The sequence below is a fragment of the Nelumbo nucifera genome, chromosome 8 (genome assembly GCF_055504915.1).
Source record: "Nelumbo nucifera cultivar China Antique chromosome 8, China Antique-T2T, whole genome shotgun sequence".
Taxonomy (NCBI): domain Eukaryota; kingdom Viridiplantae; phylum Streptophyta; class Magnoliopsida; order Proteales; family Nelumbonaceae; genus Nelumbo; species Nelumbo nucifera.
In genome coordinates, this window is record NC_142656.1 from 31464886 (window position 1) to 31484377 (window position 19492).

Consider the following 19492-nt stretch of genomic DNA (forward strand, 5'->3'; position numbering starts at 1 on the left):
CGAATGGAGAAGATGATAAGGTTCTATCATCCTTTAAAGAAGGGTCAATAATCTCTTATAAGCAATTCAAAAAAAAAAGCCATCCATTTTATTTTTCAAGGACTTATTCACTTATTATGGACTTGTTTTGTCAAATGGAAATAGACACTTGGGTGAAAAAGAAAAATCGAACCGACAGAAATTGAACAAAAAATTTGGTTAATCAAACCAATTAGTTCTGTATTTTAAAAATTCAAAGGTATCGATTCAATTTTGATTAATCAAAATGGAAAACTGGCAGTTAGTCGAACTGATCAGTATACATATATAATATATATTTGTGTATATTATATATATATATATATATATATATATATATATATTGTATTTTTTATATATTATAAATTAATAAATATGTATTAAATATAAATATATTATAATATATAATATATTATTTATTATTTAAAATATAATATTTTATACATATTTCTAGTGTTTTATTATATATTTATATATTTTTATAATATATATATATTATAAATAATAAAAAACCCTATTAACCGAACCGATCAATCGATTAACCAATCGGCTTCGGTCGATAACCCCGGTTCCAGCACTTATCTATTGTTTTCTAGCACTTAAAAATGTGATATTAAAGAAGTATTTACTTTAAATGAGGAGCGAAGATTCTACTGTAAAAAAAAAAAAATGCTCTCCTAAATTTTTATCAAAAAGAAAAAAGGAAGATGCTCTCCTAAGTACTTTACCTTTGCTGCTTTACATTCTCGTCCGAGTGTGTCGATTCTCGCACAGTCGCACCTCTCTGCAATTGCATTTGCTTTGAAGTTCAAACTCGCTTTGGTAATGGCGATTACAAAAGAAGCCACACCGCCTCCGATGATCGGTAAAGTTGGGAGGTACACTGTGTTCATCACTCCTCCAGCGACCCCAAAACCCACTTTCAGCCCTTCAGCCACTCCAAGAGCCCCTCTTACTCCTCTGGCCACTTCGAAACCCTCTGAGCCACCTGTCGAGTCGCCGAAGATTCCGTCTCCGAAAAAGGTGGTTCTACCCCCGGTTCAGCCTCTGCCGCAGCAGTTCGAAAAGTCTCGGACGACGAGGAATTCGTCTGTGGTTGGTTTCTTCTCGGATGCCATTGTTAAAGTGCAAAATGGTAACTGTTTGTGTTGTTAGGGTTTAAATTTAGTGAATCGTTTGGTGTTTAGAGGTTTTCGTTGACGATTTGGGGTTTCTGCGACAGCACATTCGAGCTTAGATAAATATTTGGCGGACTGGTTCGGGTTGAACCAGTCGAAGTATCAATGGGCATTGAACGATTACTATGAAACCAAGGGAATGGTGAGTTTTCTTCAGTTTCCCCGCCCTTAAATTTTACTTTTGTATGGCAGTTTCTGGTTTGATTTTTTGTTCTTATTCGTGAATTGTCTTCGGAGCTCATTTATGTTGATTTCATGCGTTTTACTTGTTAATCCTTAACCAGAGTCAAATTATGTACAATCTGGACTCTAATTTTTGTTGTGTTTATAAAATCTTATCGGTAGAGTTGGTTGGTCGTTTCGTAAGGTACGACTATCCTTCGAAGTGAAGGAATAAGGGAAATAACTTATAAGTAACTGCATGTCGTTTTCAATGCAATGCTTAGTCATTGAACTTTAGAACGTTAAAGATTTGATTATTTGAATCACCGAATTAGTCTCGAATGTTTAGTTTGGCCAAGAAAATTGCAAATATAGTAATATGCCTTCAGTACTTTATACTTGATTCTTCTGTCCTACTGTAATAGTTTTTGGAGTTTGGCTAGAAAAGCAATTGACACGTTTGAGAAGTATGTGCTATCTTTTCTTCTCGAGAGCTCTTTGTAGAACATCATGCAGTACCTTGATCCTTTATTACTGAAATATTACATCTATTAATTTGCGCAACAGCAGGTTTCTCTGGAAAAATATCATAAATAGATCAAAACATATGATATATTCAAGCTCCTATGCCATGCTCTGCTGGTCTCTTTAGGTTACACTATAGCCTCCAATTAATCCCAAAAGATCCATGTGATAAATATACTGGACTTGTGATTTGCTTCAGAGGAAAAGACCAAACTGGTGCTTGTCCCCAAGTTGGTGCTTCTTATGTATATTGAATGATGAGGCTGCTTTTCATCTCTTTATCTCTTATCCCTTTGTTGGTTTTATTTGGGAGTGGTTTTCTTCACTTTTTGGTTGCAGGTGGTCCCCTCCTGATAGCTTGGAAGGGTCGTTTAACTATTCTGTTTTCAATTGCTCTAAAAGGAGGGACTATTATGGAGATGTATTAGGGCAATGGTGGTTTGGACAATTTGGGAAGAAAGGGACTTAACAATTTTTTAAGACACTTTCATAGAGGCTTGAAGAAAGGAACTTAAGAAAGGGGCGAATAAACTTTCATAGAGGTCATAACTTTAAGGGTGGCAAGTCAAAGAATTGGGTATTGAAAGACCAGTCATTGAAGGTGACTCGAAAACAGTTACGGGTTGGTTGAGAAAAGGGGAAGGGGTAATTTGGCAATTAAGAAATGAGTTCAGATGTTTCAAATGGTTGCCAAAAGATATGATGATCCAAATAAATTGGGCTAGGAGATCTGCAAATAGTCTGGCTGATGGTTTAGAAGCAAGGGGTTCAGAGGCAATCTATGTTTTGGGTCCAATTGTAATACCTAGGATGGATTAGCTCCCTTGTTTTTGTCGTTTATTTCAACAACCCCATTAATGAATTAATTTCTGTGTTACTGATCATACACACACACACAGTATTTTTGTACGTGCAAAGCACGTGACAAATTTTGTGATGATGATAGTATATAATATATTTCCAATTTTTTTTTTATATTTCTACATCTATAAAAATTATTCTTATTTATCACATTTATTATGGTTCATTAATATAAAATATATCCAAATAAAATATTTGTAACGAGAATAAATAAATTTCTTATTATTCTTATTTATTATGGTCCATTAATAAAATCAATAATTTTTATCAATTACCTTCATCAGAATTTTATTTGAATTCCCGTTACCTTTGCAAGAATTAACTTTTATATGATAAATCCAATTTCAGCTCCTTCAACCACTGAAAACCTTACAATGAACTGCTATAAAAAATATCACTTACTTTTGCAGATATCTTGCCATCCAATGATGTGGGCTTTAGGGTAACGGAAATGAAAAATTAAGCCACCATATTGGTGGGAATAAAGAAGAGAAAACCATCTACTACCTTAATCATCAAGAACTGAACCAATGAAAATAGGTAAATAGGTTAAAAATATCTAAAAAAACAAAAAAATAATTTAAAGAATAAATTGCTCATCCATTTACAAGTTGAAAATATCTTCGTGGTGGTTAATGTGGCCCAACATTGGCTATTGAGAACATAAGATGTACTTTCAAGTTTTTCTTTTTTATTTAAATAAATGAATAGGTAAATTGCTAAAACCTCCCGTAAAATTTTTTATCATTACTGAACCCCCCTAAAGTTTGGTAAATGCAATCACCTCTCATGAACTTTTCGACACAGTTGCAAGTAGACCCTCTGCTAGAATCTACTAATGAAAAGCACAAAAATGTTCAAAATACCCATGTAGTTACTTTTGACCAAAATGCTTATTTTCCAAGTTTTTTCTTCATATCAATCACTACTCCAATCCCTTTTAATCTCTTTTTCGGAATTGATGCATTTTCCAATTTTTCCCTTCATATCAATCGCTCAAAGGTAAAATTGCAACTTTAAGCTCTCTATTTTTGTTGTTCATAACATTTATATTGGTTTTTTTATGTATAAACCAGCCTCAATAATCATTACATGGGTATTTTGGACATTTTCATACCTTTTGGACATTTTACAAAGGGGTCTACTTGCAACTATGTCAAGAAGTTTAGGGGAGGTGATTGCAATTACCAAACTTCAGGGGAGGTTTGGGAAATAGTCAAAAACTTCAAGGGAGGTTTGGGCAACAGTCGAAAACTTCAAGGGAGGTTTGTTTTCCAACTATTGAACAAAAAGAAGGATTTGTGTATTTTCCCTAACAAGCATTAAATGGGAATGCTAAATAACATTTTTGCCATTGACTTGTTTTACAATCATGAACAAAAAGATTGGAGTTTTGTGTCTTTTTTGTAATAAGCATTAAATGAGAAAACAAAATTACATATTTACCATTGCTCCTTCTTTGGTTCAAACTTTAGAGATGGGGTATTTTAGTCTAGTGAAAACTTTAGAATCCAACCACATCTATTCGTACTTGTATATATGTATATTTGTTCCAATTATACTTCTCAACAAAGCTATGTTCTATTGATTTCTTTAGGTTATACCTTACTCCTTTGTCTGTTTTAGTTTATTAACAAAGACATTTCAAACTTATTCTTCCAAGTGTTTTAGGATTAAGGAGAACTATAATTGTCAAGGTGATGTTTAGGCAACAAGGCATTGATGGAGGGTGCTATAAAATATTTTAATGTTCTTTATCTTTTTGAAACTATAATAATAAATTAGACATTAATACTCTATTTTTTTATTTTATGGGTCTATGTATTAGTTTCTTTTTATTATTTTCTTATATGTTAGGGTTCAATGGGGGTGGCAATTTTTGACCTAACCTACATGACCCATCCAAATCCAATCTTCTAAAATGTGGGTTGACTCACCCATTGAGACAAATACAAACGCTTAGATTAGGTTGTGTTATGGGTACCCATCTGGTCAATGCAATAAGTTATGTATGATTGTATATTACCATCTTCTCAATTTTTATTTTCTCTTTCCTCTCTTCTTTCAATTTTCCCTCCACTTTTTTTTTATGAATAATTTTCCCTCCACTTTTGTCTCTCCTGTATCTTCTTTCTTATTTCTCTCATCATGTTTTTCTCTCTTTTTCCCTCTTCTAATTTTCACTCTCATTTTCTATCTCATAGATTCTCTCTCCTATCTTTCCTTCCTATTCCTCTTTTTTATCTCACCTGGACTTTACAAATTCTCTCTATTTTCTCTCTCCTTTTCCTCTCCCCCTCTCTCTCTCTCTCTCTCTCTCCTGTCTTTCTACTTTCACCTCTCTCATATGTTCCACTCTCTCCTCATCCATTTCACTCTCCTCTCTTCTCTCTCTTATCTTATCTCTTCCCTTCATTTTTCTCTCTTCTCTCCCTCCTCTCTTATATTTTCTCTCTCCTCTCTCCAATGTTTCTCCCTCCTTTGTTTCTCTCTCCTATTGTCTCTCCTTCAAAATATGTCTTCTCTAGGTTGTGGCTTCTCTCTCCTTTATCTCCATTCTCTATCTAACTTGTTTTAATGAAGTCCAACTTTGACGTTTGGGTTGAACCAATTAGGCATTGTTGTCTAGGTGATGTCTAGGCGACAAGGTGCCCTTGGAGGCTCGCCTCGCCTAATCGCCAAGCAATTTTATACATTGTGTTATGAAATACTTTTATGTTCTTAATTTTTTAAGATTATAATTATAAAGTAGACATTATTAAACAAAAATATTCATTTCGTGTGTTTATATGGGAGAAGGTGAAATTAAAGGCAGAAGGGGGTTTGGGAATTGGTATTGTCAAGTTGAAAGTTTTGGCTTCGATTAGTAAATGGCTTTGGAGGTTCCCCAAAGAGAACGAGAGGTTATGGCACAAAGTTGTTGCAAGTATTCATGGCATGTCAAGCAATGGATGGGGTGTTGGTTGTCTTTGTAGAGTTACTCTGTCTGCTCCTTGGAAGGCTGTCCACAAAATTCTTCCTACTTCCTCAATCATGTCAGGTATGACTATGCTTCGGGTTCCCCCTAGGTGAGAACTTACCTTCACTTTTTGCTCTTTCCAGCCTTAAGGGTAGAAAAAAAAGGAACCGTAGAGAATCTAAATTTCCTAGTGTGTTTGAGTTGTTAGGTTTGTTGAATTCAATGGTCTTGGGAGAAGGTGGTTTGATTTTTAAGGTTTGGGGCCTTAATCCTGATGGTTTGTTCTCATGTAAGTCTTTCTTTAATTCCTTGGTAGCTGCCTCCCTTACTTTTTTTTTTTTTTATCAGTAACTGGAATTCATTAGATTAAAAGAATTTAGTTACAGCGTTCCAAAGAGAGATAAACAGGCTTAACTCTCTCCGGGAAGATAACAAAAAGGAAAAATTTACAGAACAGCCCAAAACATTTGATCCCTTCGCACCCCCTGCTTTGCCAAAGCATCAACAAATGCATTTGCTGTTCTCTTGACCCACTGAAACTTGATTTCCAGTCCTCTAGTTAGCCACTTAATCTCCCTCCTCTCATTAGCATATTTCCAAAGTCCACTACCTTCTTGTAACCAACTTAAGACCAGCTTTGAGTCCCCTTCAACGACTAACTTTTGTATATTCAGTTCCTTAGACTTCCTTGTACCCTCCAGTACTGCATAGACCTCAGCTTTGAGAGAGTCTCCAAACCCAATGGAACCTGAATACAAAGCGATGGTGACCACACCTGAAGGACCTGGATTTCCTTCACTACTTCCATCGAAGTTTAGCTTTATAAGTCCACTTCCTGATGGTGACCACACAAGACAAACTAAAGAGCGAATAGGAGCAGAATTTGCCACCTCCAGGCCAGCTATTCAGCAACATATCCGTAGAAATATCAACAAACAGGTCCAAAGATTTCAGCCAATGTGCCACCCTCACTGTTACTACTTCAATAAGGCATTCTTTACTTCTTTCAATTTCAGAGAAAATTCTGGTGTTCCTTTTCTCCCAAAGAGTCCAACAAACAGCAGCCCTCACACATCTCCACATTATCCTTCCCCTTTTGTTTGGCAACCAAAGAATGAAGGGCTAAACAAACTTTGAATGTTTGGCAGTGGGGTCCACCTGCAACCAAAAGAGGAAAGAAACCATGCAAGTCTTAATACCTTTGATTTGCTTCAAAGAAAAAGATCAAACTGGTGTTTGTCCCCTAGATGGTGCTTCCTTTGTAAGTTAAATGGTGAGACTGTCTTTCATCTCCTAATCTCTTGTCCTTTTGTTAACTTTATTTGGAATTGGTTTTCTTCTCTCTTTGGATGTAGATGGTTTTCTCCTAATAGTTTGGAAGGATAGTTTAGCCCTACTTCTTTTATCTGCACTAAAAGATTTTTGGGAGATGTACTAGAGCAATGGTGCTTTGGATAGTTTGAGAGGAAAGTAACACAAGAATCTTTGAAGAAAAAGAAAGAAGAAAGCCTTGGTGGAAGTCATAACTCTAAGAGTGGCACATTGGGCAAAACGCCTGAAATTTTTTCAGATTTTAAGGTTGAGGATTTTTTCAGGGCTTGGGGTGTAATTGCTGCATCATCATCCAGAAGACAAAACTGTTGCGGACTGGTCACCCTCAATTTGTTGTTGGAGGAAATTGAATTTTGATGGGAGTTGTGTGGGCAATCCTGGCCCCTCAAGCATGGGGTGAGGGGTGGGTCATTAGGGATTAGGAAGGAAATATCATAGCCCTATACTCAAGACTTGCTGAACATAGGGATGCAAATGGATCGGATCATGATCCGATCCGATCTGGGATCAGATCCTATTTGGTTGAATTCGGATCACCCATGTTCGGATCTTTAGATTAGATCGGATAATGGGATCCGATCAGAAATCAGATCGGATTCGGATCACCCCTTATCTGATCTGAAAAGATCTGATCCAATATATATTATATGTTTATAAATATAAATTTATAATACACATATATATGTTATTTATTTATTTATAAATATATTTTTTATATTAAATTTTTATAAACTTGTTATATTATTTATTTATTTTATAAAAAGCATGTATATATATGATGAAAATAATTAAAAAATACTTGTATTTTTTGTTTTCATTTTATTTAAATTAGTATATTTTATTTTTCTTTTAATAATTTATTAATTTTTTAAGAAAATAAGTCGGATCAAAGATCTGATTTACCGATAGGATTTGAATTCAAATTGAGTCCTATCAGATCCGATCCAACATGAACAGTGTTGGATCAGATTCAAATATACTTTGATTCGAATCCGATCCAATCCGTTTGCATCCCTAGCTGAACATGGTGATGTGGTTAGATCAGAGCTACTGGTTGTAGTATATGGGGTTGAGAAGGCTAATGATTTGGGTATTGATAGACTGATCATTGAGGGTGATTCGAGAACTATTGTGAACTGGCTGAAGAAGGGAGAGGGGGTGACATGGCACCTAAGGAATGATTTCAGGTGATTTAAATGGCTATCAAAAGACATGACAATCCAAGTTAAATGGGTTAGGAGAACTGCCAACAGTCTGGCAGATGGTTTAGCCAAGCAAGGGGTACAAAGAACTCACTTGTATTGGGCTCAATTATAATTCTTGGGTTGGGTCAGCTTTTCCGAAGTTGTGTTTTTCTTTTTTCCACAACCTCTTGTTGTAATTTTGCTTTCTATTATTAATGAAATCATTTCTGTGTTGCTGATAAAGAAATACACTAATTTCTTTTTATTATTTTCTTATTTGTTAGGGTTTAATCAACACAGACATTGCCAAATGCTGTATTGAACCCTCAAAGACTTCAAAACTTGAATGAATAAGTAAGGAAAAACTTAATATTTTGTCTAATCGGCACATTTTCTTCTTCTTCCACATTTTCTTTTCTTCATTTCTTATAACAAAAATAAGGGTTCAGCCCCTATATTTTTGAATTTTCTTATCCTTCTTTTTCTTCTCATGAATATATTGATTTCCCATACTTTAACATGAAGTTTATACTTTTCTTATGAAAATTATGGATAGTTATTAAGGAAATATGGTTATGGAACCTAGGGAACTGCCCTGGGATACATGTTTTTTACTTAAAAAATCCACCCCCTAGGTGACTAGGCAACAAGGCGCCCCTTGTCACCCAGCCTGCCTATGCAATTAGGTAAGGACATATGTTACTATAAGACAAATCCAAAGCCTTTTTTTTTTCTCTCAATAAAGATTGGTTTACATAATTTGACATATTGAAATGGGTCAACATGGGTTAGGTTGGGTTGCAACCCATGTACATATTAGAAATGTAGGTGGTTGGTGGGTGGGTTGGCCTTCAATTCAAATCCAACCCAACCTATCCATTTCCCACCCGAAGGGTTCAATCAATAGACATGTTGGTGTATGCTGTCCTGAACCCTTGAAGACTTCAAAATTTGAACCAATAAGCAAGGAACTAGGAAGAACTTAGAATTTACTTTACAATCAATAGGTTCTTCTTCTACCTCATCATGGTCTTGGTTCCTATATTTTTTGAAATTTCTTTTCTTCTTCTTGTGAAAGTTAGGACCCATGCGATGCACAAACTTTGTTAAGAAAAATTGGGGCAGAAGGGACTTTATGACATTCCCAATTGAGCCAAGCTAGACCAAGTCCATCCCAAGCATTATTTTTGGGTTATCTATTATTAGATGAACTTTTACTAATTTTTATCATTTCTAAATGGAACTTAAATGGATTTTAGTTATTATTAATTAAAATTAATAGTTTTATTTTTATTAATTATTTTTATATAGATATATTGTAATTTTACTAATTTTAGTTAAGTTTATTATCTTTAAAAGGAATTTAAATGGATTTTAAATTAGTAAAATTATTATGAAAACTAATAGTTTTTTATTAATTCTTATTAGATAAGCTTGTTTGAATTTATACTAATTTTTATTAATATTTTAAATGGATTTTAAACTAATGAATTGAAGTTCAGTAATAGATTTGCGTTAATTCATATTGATTTTTATTATTTTTGTTAAAACTTTCCTAATTTATTAACATAATTAGTTAATTAACTTATTAATTAATTAATATCATTTGCTTGTTAAATGTCTATTTTCCAAGTTCATTTGGGGTTTTTCTTTGGGATCTTCAAGTCTGGGAGGTGGTTTCCCAATTTGGTGGAGGAGGTTTTCTCCAAGCGGCCAATGGTAAGGGGAAATGTCAATGCAAATATTGCATGGAACTGCATTCTTTTTTCTGTCTGTTGGGAAGTTAGGAAAGAAAGAAATAGAAGAAATTTTGAAGAGAAGGCAAGGGAGCAAATCACCTTACTATGTGGCAAAAGAATTATGGAATATCCTCTTGTTTTTGGAATATCAAAAGAAGTCCTTGGTGCTGGTTTTTGGGACATTCTAGAGTTGGCTTAACAGTTAATGCTTTTATTTAATGAAGTATATTAAATATTTAATGTTCTATTTAATACTTTATGCTAATTAATTATTGCATTTCCCAATGGCCAATTTGGCAATTCCCCATTGGGCTTTGGGCTCATTCTAACTTTTAATTAATAATAGTTAATTAAAACCTAGACTAATTATTAATTGTTCATTAATCATTAATTGTCTGTGAATAATGACCAATTCAACAATTTCCCATTGGCATAGGGCTTTGGGCCTATTCTAACTTTTAATTAATAATATAGTTAATTAAAACTTAGACTAATTATTAATTGTTCATTAATCATTAATTGTTTGTGAATAATGGCCAATTCGGCAAATCTCCATTGGCATAGGGCTTTAGGCCTATTCTAATTTTAATTAATAATAGCTAATTAATTAAAAGCATTGGGCTTTGGGGCCATTCTAACTTTTAATTAATAATAGTTAATTAATTCAAACCATTGGGTTTTGGGGCCATTTTAATTTTTAATTAATAACATTTATTAATTATTAATTATTCATTACTTGTTGGATGTTTAGCATTTATGTGGAATTAGGGCCCGGTTAGGGTCGGTTCGGTTGAATAAAATGGTCAAACCGAATAGCCGGTTAGGTCCTTGGTTCTAACTGAACTAAACTGATCGATTGTACACCCCTACCTTCAAGTTCCTTCCCTTCTCTCCACCCCTTCTGAAAACTTTCTCTCCTCCCCCTCGTCACACTCTCCCCTTCTTTCTCTAACCCAGCCTCCTTTCCTCCTCTGTCTCCCTCAACCCTAGTAGAATCCCAGTCAGATGAAGCCAACCATCCCACTTGAGGCGGATCAACATGAATTTCCACCACAAAAGAACCAAAACAAATAGTCCTACCTTTTCTGGTTAATCTTTGTCTACTTCTCCGATCTTCCAACACTTTTCTCCTCCTAGAACAGAAATAGCTTCACCAAATGCAAGATGACGAAGCTCCTTCCAATAACTCGACTTTACTTGTTCTTCAAGCTCACCGTTTTTCTTCCAAAGCTGTCACAATTAGGGAAGACTCAAACCCAATCTTGACCTGCAGAATTTTGGCACCAATTCGAACGAGACCTTGCTAGTTCGAAGCCTGTGGGAATCCCTCTTTCTCTTTCTCCTCTTCAACTGCAGAATTTTGGCACCGATTCCTTTGCCTACCTTTAAGTTGTTGCACCTAAAACCACTGCAAATACTCTTAAATCTTGATCTCAGGGAGTGGTCCCTACTCTCAGCACCCAAGGTCTCATTTGAACATTGTGACCCTTCAAATATCCTCTTGAGAGCTTCATTTAAACTCTCATCCTCTAAACTGCGCCTTTTCATATTATCCTTACCAACTCCAGCCACGTGCCTATTAATTAAAGCCCTGGTCCCACTTGAAATTACCACTTTGCCCCTTGTATCTCCCCTCCCCCCAATCTTCCTCATTCGAGTAACCCTTCAACTTCCCCTCTTCAACAGGGCAGTCATCCTGCAACTCCAGCCCTGTCTCAGACTTCTCAAACTTCCTTCTCTTCTTTTGTCACACTCTAAAAAAGTATTATCCTCTCCCTCGATAAAAATTCTTGGGTCATATCTCTCCCTTGAAATCTGGTATTTCTCTACATTATTAGATCTGTTTTTTTCCACCTCAAATAAGTGAACCAAAGATACCACCGGTTTGCTTTAGAAAATGAAGTTATTGATTGTAGACCTGGAAGATCAATTATTGTCAACTAATATATCCATATAATTGATTAGAAGATCCCTTGGGCCTATACAATTGGCCAATGTGAGAAAATGGTGAATTGGTGACTACTCATTTAGCTATGATACCAATGGACGTAGGACAGACTGCTTTGGTACGGAATTGATGTAGGATTGAATTATCAAAAAAACAAAAAAAAAATCGATGTAGGATTGCTTGCTCTGGTACCAATTGATGTGGGATTGACAACCTTGGTACCAAATTGATACAGGACTTGAATGAGCCAAGGATGAGTTTAAGAGGAATTGATTAGCTGTAGTAGGGTTTTTCTTTTTTTTTGATCAATAACAGTAAATTTTATTAATAATTGAGAACTTAGGAAGTTACATAGAAAAGGAGCTAAAGAATCTTAACTCCCTACTATACCAATGTACACCCAAACCATGAAAAACTTACAAGACAGCCCAAAAGAGAGAGTTTTTGTTCACCCCTTGTCTAGCTAGCCCATCTGCCAAGGAATTTGCATTTCTTTTTATCCATGTGCAATGAGCTTCGATGTCCTTAGTCAGCCACTTAAACTTCCTCTTTTCATTGTTGTAAATCCAGAGCTTAGAGCTATCCTCTTTTAGCCAATTCACCACAATTTCAGAATCACCTTCTATGATCAGTTTTTTTAATATGCATGTCCTTAGCCCTTTAGATCCCTTCAAGAGCTCCTAGAATCTCAGCCCTTAGAGAATCACCCACCTCAATTGGGCCGGAATACATAGCTAACAAGTTCTCTTTTTCATCTCTTATCCCTCCCCCTATTCCGGAAGGCCCTGGATTACTCATGCTGCTCCATCAAAATTCAGTTTGGTAAACCCTTGAGGTGGAGGTGTCCAACAAGAACTTGAGGTCTTCTTCACCGGAGCTGAATCTGCAATCTCCTTCCAATTTCTTATCATTTGATCAACTGAGAAGTCTGTAAACAGTTCTAAAGTTTTCAACCAATGTATCACCCTAACATGGATACTCTCCAAGATTGCTTCCAAGCTTCTCTCCTTATCTGAGAAAATCCGTGAATTTCTCTCCTCCCAAACAGTCCAACATACTGCAGCCCTAACACATCTCCACATGATCTTGGCCCTTTGGGGTCCACCTGCACCCAAACAAAGAAGTAAGCCATTCCCAAATACCTTTAACAAACTGATAAGAAATTAGTAAGTGGTATCCAAACTCACCATCAGATTTATAGAGGACACACCAGTTAGGAGATAAACATCTATTGGGTCTTTTTCTTTGAAGTAAACCCCCTGTATTAATTCTTTCCAAGAAGGCTTCCCAACAAAGATTCCCAACCTTAGGAGGAATAGGTTGACACCACACCTCTTTAACCGGGAAGAACAAACCAATAGGAGAGGGGGGTAATAGGGCCTTAAAGAAGGAGGCACAAGTGTAGGACCCCGAAGGAGTGAGAGTCCAGATTCTATTATCTGCCTTTGTTGGAGCAAGGAAAACCCCATCCAAAACGGATAATAAGGCTGAAGACAATCTAACTCTGTGTCCCTGATAGCTCTTCTCAAACCCAGGTTCCAATGAAAACCAGAAGGTGAATTAGAAGGTACAAGGGAAGGAGGAAATTGGTTCAATTTTCATGGTAGAGATAGCAAAAAGGCCTTGAAATTGATCTTTCAAAGCGGAGTCCCCAACCCAAATATGTTCCCAAAATTTAGTGAGGTTACCTGAGTGCACATCATACCTTATCCAGGGAGAGAACAAGGGAAAAATAGCTTGAATAGCTTTCCAGGGAGATGCTCTTGTAGTCCTTGCAAGAATCCCAGAATCCCATCCATTATCTGCCGCTGTAGTAGGGGTTAGGAATGAGTTAGTGGCTACATACAAGGATTGATTGGGGTTGAAAGGTTTCTAGGTGAAATTTGGTATATAAAAACATGAAATTTAAACACTGTGCTTAGGGATGGAATTTTTTAATGAACTTTGTAGACTTTGAAGTAAAATTTTGTATGAAGAAAGGTGACCACAATCTATTGGGGGGGGGGGGATATCAGGGCAATTGGATATGGTTTGGTCAAAAGGAAGAAATGGCAAATTATTGAAAAAAAAGGAATAAATGGCTGATACAAGAAAATTTGGGTTGTTGATGTATACTAAGGAATTACGTACCTATACCAATTTCAGTCCTTTAGGATGATGGATGGACTCTGATAAAGAACTTGTGGGTTGTTGATTGCTGTAACAACTGCTTGCATATGTAGAGAGAAGATAAAAAGAAAGTAGAGAGAGAAAGCCCTGAATCACTCAGTAGGGACCTAGAATCAGTCTAAGGTTTATGTGAGAAAATGATGTTTCAGCAACAAAATGTCAAAGAAAAATAAGTAAAAACGGTGCAGAAATCAAGTAGAGATTGTAGAAATAAAGTGGAAGAAGAAAAACAGAAAAAGAGAATGAGGAGAAAGACACTCTTAGTCCAATTATGTCTCAGTGTGAGATCCTAACTTTTGTATTAACTCCTCTAACCGAATATTGCAAACTGCCCTTAATAAGTTGACTGGAACAGAACTGCAAATAAAAATAAATAAAGGCCCAAGCCCACTAATAACTATATTACAAGGCCCAATAAAAACTAAATAAAGACAGCCCAACAAGAAACAATAATAGGCCCATAAACTGAAAAACTAAACGATACTTGTTTTTGATAACTCCTTTGGTGGAGACATCAGCCAGCTGCCTGTCTGTATTAACATAAGGGAGACAAACCTCTCTAGAAACCATATGTGTTCTAGTAAAATGTCTGTTAATTTCAGTATGCTTTGTTTTGTCACGTTATATTGGATAACGAGCCATGTTAATAGCAGCTTGGTTATCACAATACAATATTATAGGCTTGTCGTAGTCAACCCCAAGTTCCTCGAACAAGGATTGGAATCATACCATCTCTGACACACCATGTGCCATGGCTTAATTTTTTGCTTTAGCAGTAGAATGAGCCATAGCTGTTGCTTTCCAAGCAACCAAATGACTTGTCACAAGTAAAGTTTGTAATATCGCTGATATATTGTGAAATATAGGAAAATAGCTAGGGGCAATGTGAAACCATCCTGAAATCGTTTTTCCCCTGTATCAATGATATATTGCTTAAATTTTTCGAAAAAGAAAACAGACGGGTTGCATGCATATAATAGAGACTATAGAAACGAAATTCATTAGAGCATATGATAAAAGTAAGGAAAAATTCAGATTAAAGAGAAAAAGGAAATAAGAGAGTAAGAGAAGAGTATATAGAGGGAAAAAGAGCATCACAGATTGCAGAGTTTTCCATATTGATCGAAAAAAAATTGCAGTTTTCAAACTTACCTTCCGGTCAAGACTCGAGATTTAATAATAAATTTTTGTCTTGATACCTTTTTCCTCATTTTAAGTTGCAAATGTATGGGATCAAGAGTGTGAATTGTAGAAACTGAATCCTTGATTAGCTAATCCCATATCCATCTTCTCCAAAACCCTGAAGACTTGAGCTTTGGAAGGCCAATTCTGTGAGCTTTAACTCGCCTTCAAGCTTCGGGTGTATAACTTGCTATCTTTTACATTCAAAAAACCCAAATCTTCTGTTTGTTGTAGGCTGATAGGCTCCTTAGCTCAGTTGCAGTTTGGAGAATTGAGGAGAGGAAGTGAAACCGAAGTTTTCCCCCTTCTATTCTACACATTTATAACTTAAGCTTCAAGTTTTTAATTTGTAAATTGTAAAAATTTCTTTATATTCTTCTAAATTATGATTGAGTCCGTCTAGTTGCTAAACAGTCCATATGTAATTACATCTAAACCTTTCATTAATTATTATTGATTATGATAAGACCCTATAAATTTATAATTAAACATTTAAACTCTTTTATAAGTTTTTGTAAAGAAAAACATTTTATTGATGTGATAAAAATTTAAATGTATATATGTTCATTTTCAATTTTTTCTTTTTCTAAAAGTTCCCAAATATCTTATCAAGATTTGCAATATTTCTCTATTTCCTCATGGCGAAATGTCTATTGATATAAAAATTCTGAACCTTGGCCACAAGGATACAATAACCTGATGTAAACCAATGTTTTAAAACATGGAGGCATGACATGAGGCGTTTCACTGCTTGGAGGTGTGAGGCGTAGTTTCAAACATTAGAGGCATAAGCCTCTTGTGGAGGAAGAAGAGGAGAGATGAATGAAGATGGATAACAGTAGATGGGGGGGTATTATTGTCGAGATTGGTGAAATTTGTACTCACATCACTTCCTCAAACCAGTTGGCTGATATCCTTACAAAAGGAGTTCCTGCCCGCGTGCCAAGTTGAGCTCTGTTACAAGCTAGGAATGATATTTATGACGAAACTTGAGAGGGGGGGTGTTGGAGTGTGGTTTACTTTGTCATTATGCTATTTTTTGTATTTGTTTTATGTTCTTTTAGTGTTAGGGGTATTTATGTCTTTCCTCCTTTGTATTATGGTCGCCCTAATATAAAATAATATGAGGGGTTGCTGCTCACCCTATCTATTATCTTCAAACTGTTTAGGTGAAACTCATCTTCTAGGTAAATCTATGTTATATTTGTTGCACAATTTTTTTACCTATTGGGTTTCTCTTTAGTTTATTCATAGATGGGAAAGGTTGGGTCCCATCGTATATATGTATACATATAATGTTAAGACTTCAGTGAGGCTTTAGTGAAGCTGTTGCACTAAAAGTGTGCCAAAAGGTAGTTGTAAACTTGGGTCAGCTTGGGGTCGGCATTTGTGAAATTTTCAGTGCGCTTGAACCTGAATGCCCAATGTACTTCAAATTCTTCAAATTGGGCAATCCAAATAGCACCTGTGTTAAAAGATGAATGCCCGAGTTAAGATGTTAAGATCACCATATTTACAATGTACAAGTCCTGAAGCTTGTAGATTTATGTAAGAAATAATTTATGGGTGGTTTAGCCAACATGTTGGACAAATAGCATTAGTAAATGTGTGGAAATGCTTCAACAAAGATTCTTGTGTCTTTACATATTTTAAAGAATAACATGTAGCCGGAAGTATATACTTAATGTTGGAAGGGAAATGGTATGTGTTGGAATTGTGCAGAAAGGTTGTTCCCGTGATCCTCATCAAGGATCAAAGTTTTGCAATGTATCGAGGGGTGAATTGGGCATATCGTATCATTCCAGTTACACCCGGATCTGCCAATACTAAAGTGCTTTGGGTTTTCAGTCCATATTAGTGCAATTCTTGGTCTGGCATTTTCAGTACATATTAGTGCAATGGTGCATCTTTCTAGGCATAATCTAATTATGAACTCTAAATAGCACGTAAAAGTATAGTTGATAATTGGTTGAGTGCTTTGGATAAGTTTCAATTTTATATCTATTGAAAATTAGAAAAAGCAGAGAACTGAATGTAGTCATGGGACCTTCAGACTGTAAGAAAATTTTTGATGTTCATACACAGGGATTTTAATATCTAAAAGTTGAGCTTCTTGACTGGGTGGATATCATGAATACCATGACCTTATATTCTTATTCCTTGATCTACACATCAAATCATTACTGACCGTTAATTGGACTGTTGTTTCATACTTGAAAGCAATATTATTACACAAGTTTTTTCCTCTTTTTTCAACCCTTTTCCAAATGCACCATACAAATATTATTGATCAGGTAGCAAGGTGCCAACCAGCTGGTTGGTAAGGTCTCCTGCTGATCGTAGCAGTGACTTGGGATCGAATCCCGCCTGCACCTGGGTTGGGGGATGGGCTACCCCCCCGTTGTGTAGCCCTTCAAAAGATATCAAAAAAATATTATTGATCAGGTAAGTCCAGGCACAACTTTCTGGATATGGTTACGTTGCAATTATAAAGTAGTAAGGAAAAAAAGTGGTCTCAAATTTCTCCTACTGATTTAGTGGAATCTAATGGTTATTTCCTTGTAAGAAATGAGGTTTAAGCTCATCTTCTGTTGATGAAATAATGTCTAAGAATTGACTGGCCGCAGGAAAGTCAAGACACAAAAACAAAAGAGTTAGCTGGCAAGGGGCAGAGTGTTTAATATGTTCTTTCAACAGGTGATATGCCACTTTAGAGCCATGTTTGGTTGGACATGATTATCAGGCTTTCTGAACTTGAAATACTTTTGTAATGCAGGGCTTCAAGGCAAGGAGGTTGTGCATTAGAAACAATCTGTAGTAAATCTAAAAGATGGAAGGTCAGAAATTTCTTTGGCTGAAGGGATCTTCGTCCAAACCAATCAGCTAACAGAGTGCTGTCTGCTTACTGTATTGTAAACCATGCATCTCCTCAGAGGTGGTTTATTTGTATTAATCATTTTGTTCATGTTTTTAATTGAACAAGCACCAAATATAGTTGTTAAGAGAGACTGAGCTTGTGAATCCTGACAACTTGTTAAATTATTTTTATATGTAATATAAAGCAAGGTTCAAAGTGTTTGTATCACGAAGATTACTGAAAAGACAATTTTAAGAGACTTGTCAAGAAGCGGTTGGGAGGCTTGCGAGGTAGGGAAAGGCACGGAAATATATATAAGATTTGTACATGTTTTTCCTTCTTTCCTTTCCCTACCTTTTCCTTCAAACCAAACATAGCTTAATGGAATAAGGATCTGCTACCAATAATATGCTGCCAACATGTCCCAACCGGAAACTGCAGCCCACACATTGGGAATATCTCCCATGAATGACAATGTAGATATTCCCACTTCCCAATGCACAGCTGCAGTGGCGCTTGCAGCTTTGCATTGGGAATATCACGGAAATATTCCCAATTTACGGCTGTAAAAGCTATGAGACCGGTATAAACACGATTTTGAACTCTATTTTGACAGATGTTTAGACTATGGATCTGATTGAATGCACGGCACTGTCTACAGCAAACTGAATCCAGCAGATCCAGACTGTAAATAGTCAATTCATTTCCAAGGTGAGTCAGCGTAGCTTTCTGAGTAATCTAATATTGTACCGACTTTATTATCTATTTTTGTCATCCTTTTCAACCCTCTACATTAATCAAATAGAATTTGTGCAGACGCAACAGAGCTATTATCAATGGTTGAGTGAGCTAAAACCTTATATTGGCCTGACATAGTAGCAGTGCATAAATCTGAAATTGATCTTCAAAAATCTGAAAACTTACGGATGCCGTTGGCATTTAAAATTGTGGGCTGTAATGGACCCTATCCTAAACTCAAATTCTCAAGTTGGCCTTAGTTTGGGTCTTACCATTTAAACCTAACCTTTACAACTACCTCGAGATGAAATTCAGATTTCAAACATTTACTGGCTTATGGCAATCTACCAATATCTCTTTTTGGAAGAGGCAACAAAAACCAATCAAATTTCTAATCAACAAAAGGCACATCTCACTTCTTATAGATGAAAACCCAATTAGTGAATGAATGGATAATAATTGATACAATTGATGTTTAGAAAATCAGACCAAATCTATCGGTCTGACCAATTAAATTGTGACTGGGCCCTGACTAGTTTGGTTGTACCCCCAAAACTGGAATTGGTAAAAATTGGTCAAAATTGACTGATCAACAGGTTCAAATAAAGATTCAGTTAACCAGTCCCGATTTCGGATTTCG

General features: G+C 35.8%; 1 protein-coding gene across 2 annotated transcripts; it reads left to right on the forward strand.

Annotated features, from left to right (window-relative positions):
* Positions 1-679: 679 nt before the first annotated feature.
* LOC104603142 (uncharacterized) lies at positions 680-18342 on the forward strand. Of its 2 annotated transcripts, none has more exons than XM_088893951.1 (4): positions 680-1153; positions 1241-1338; positions 17885-17954; positions 18042-18342. In XM_088893951.1, exons 1-3 carry the CDS (start codon positions 844-846, stop codon positions 17936-17938), a joined length of 462 nt encoding a protein of 153 aa, XP_088750077.1. In that variant the 5' UTR covers positions 680-843; the 3' UTR covers positions 17939-17954; positions 18042-18342. The 2 variants fall into 2 exon arrangements, with proteins under 2 accessions (XP_088750077.1, XP_010265384.1); XM_010267082.3 differs by having other exon boundaries at positions 682-1153; positions 18034-18342.
* Positions 18343-19492: the final 1150 nt, after the last annotated feature.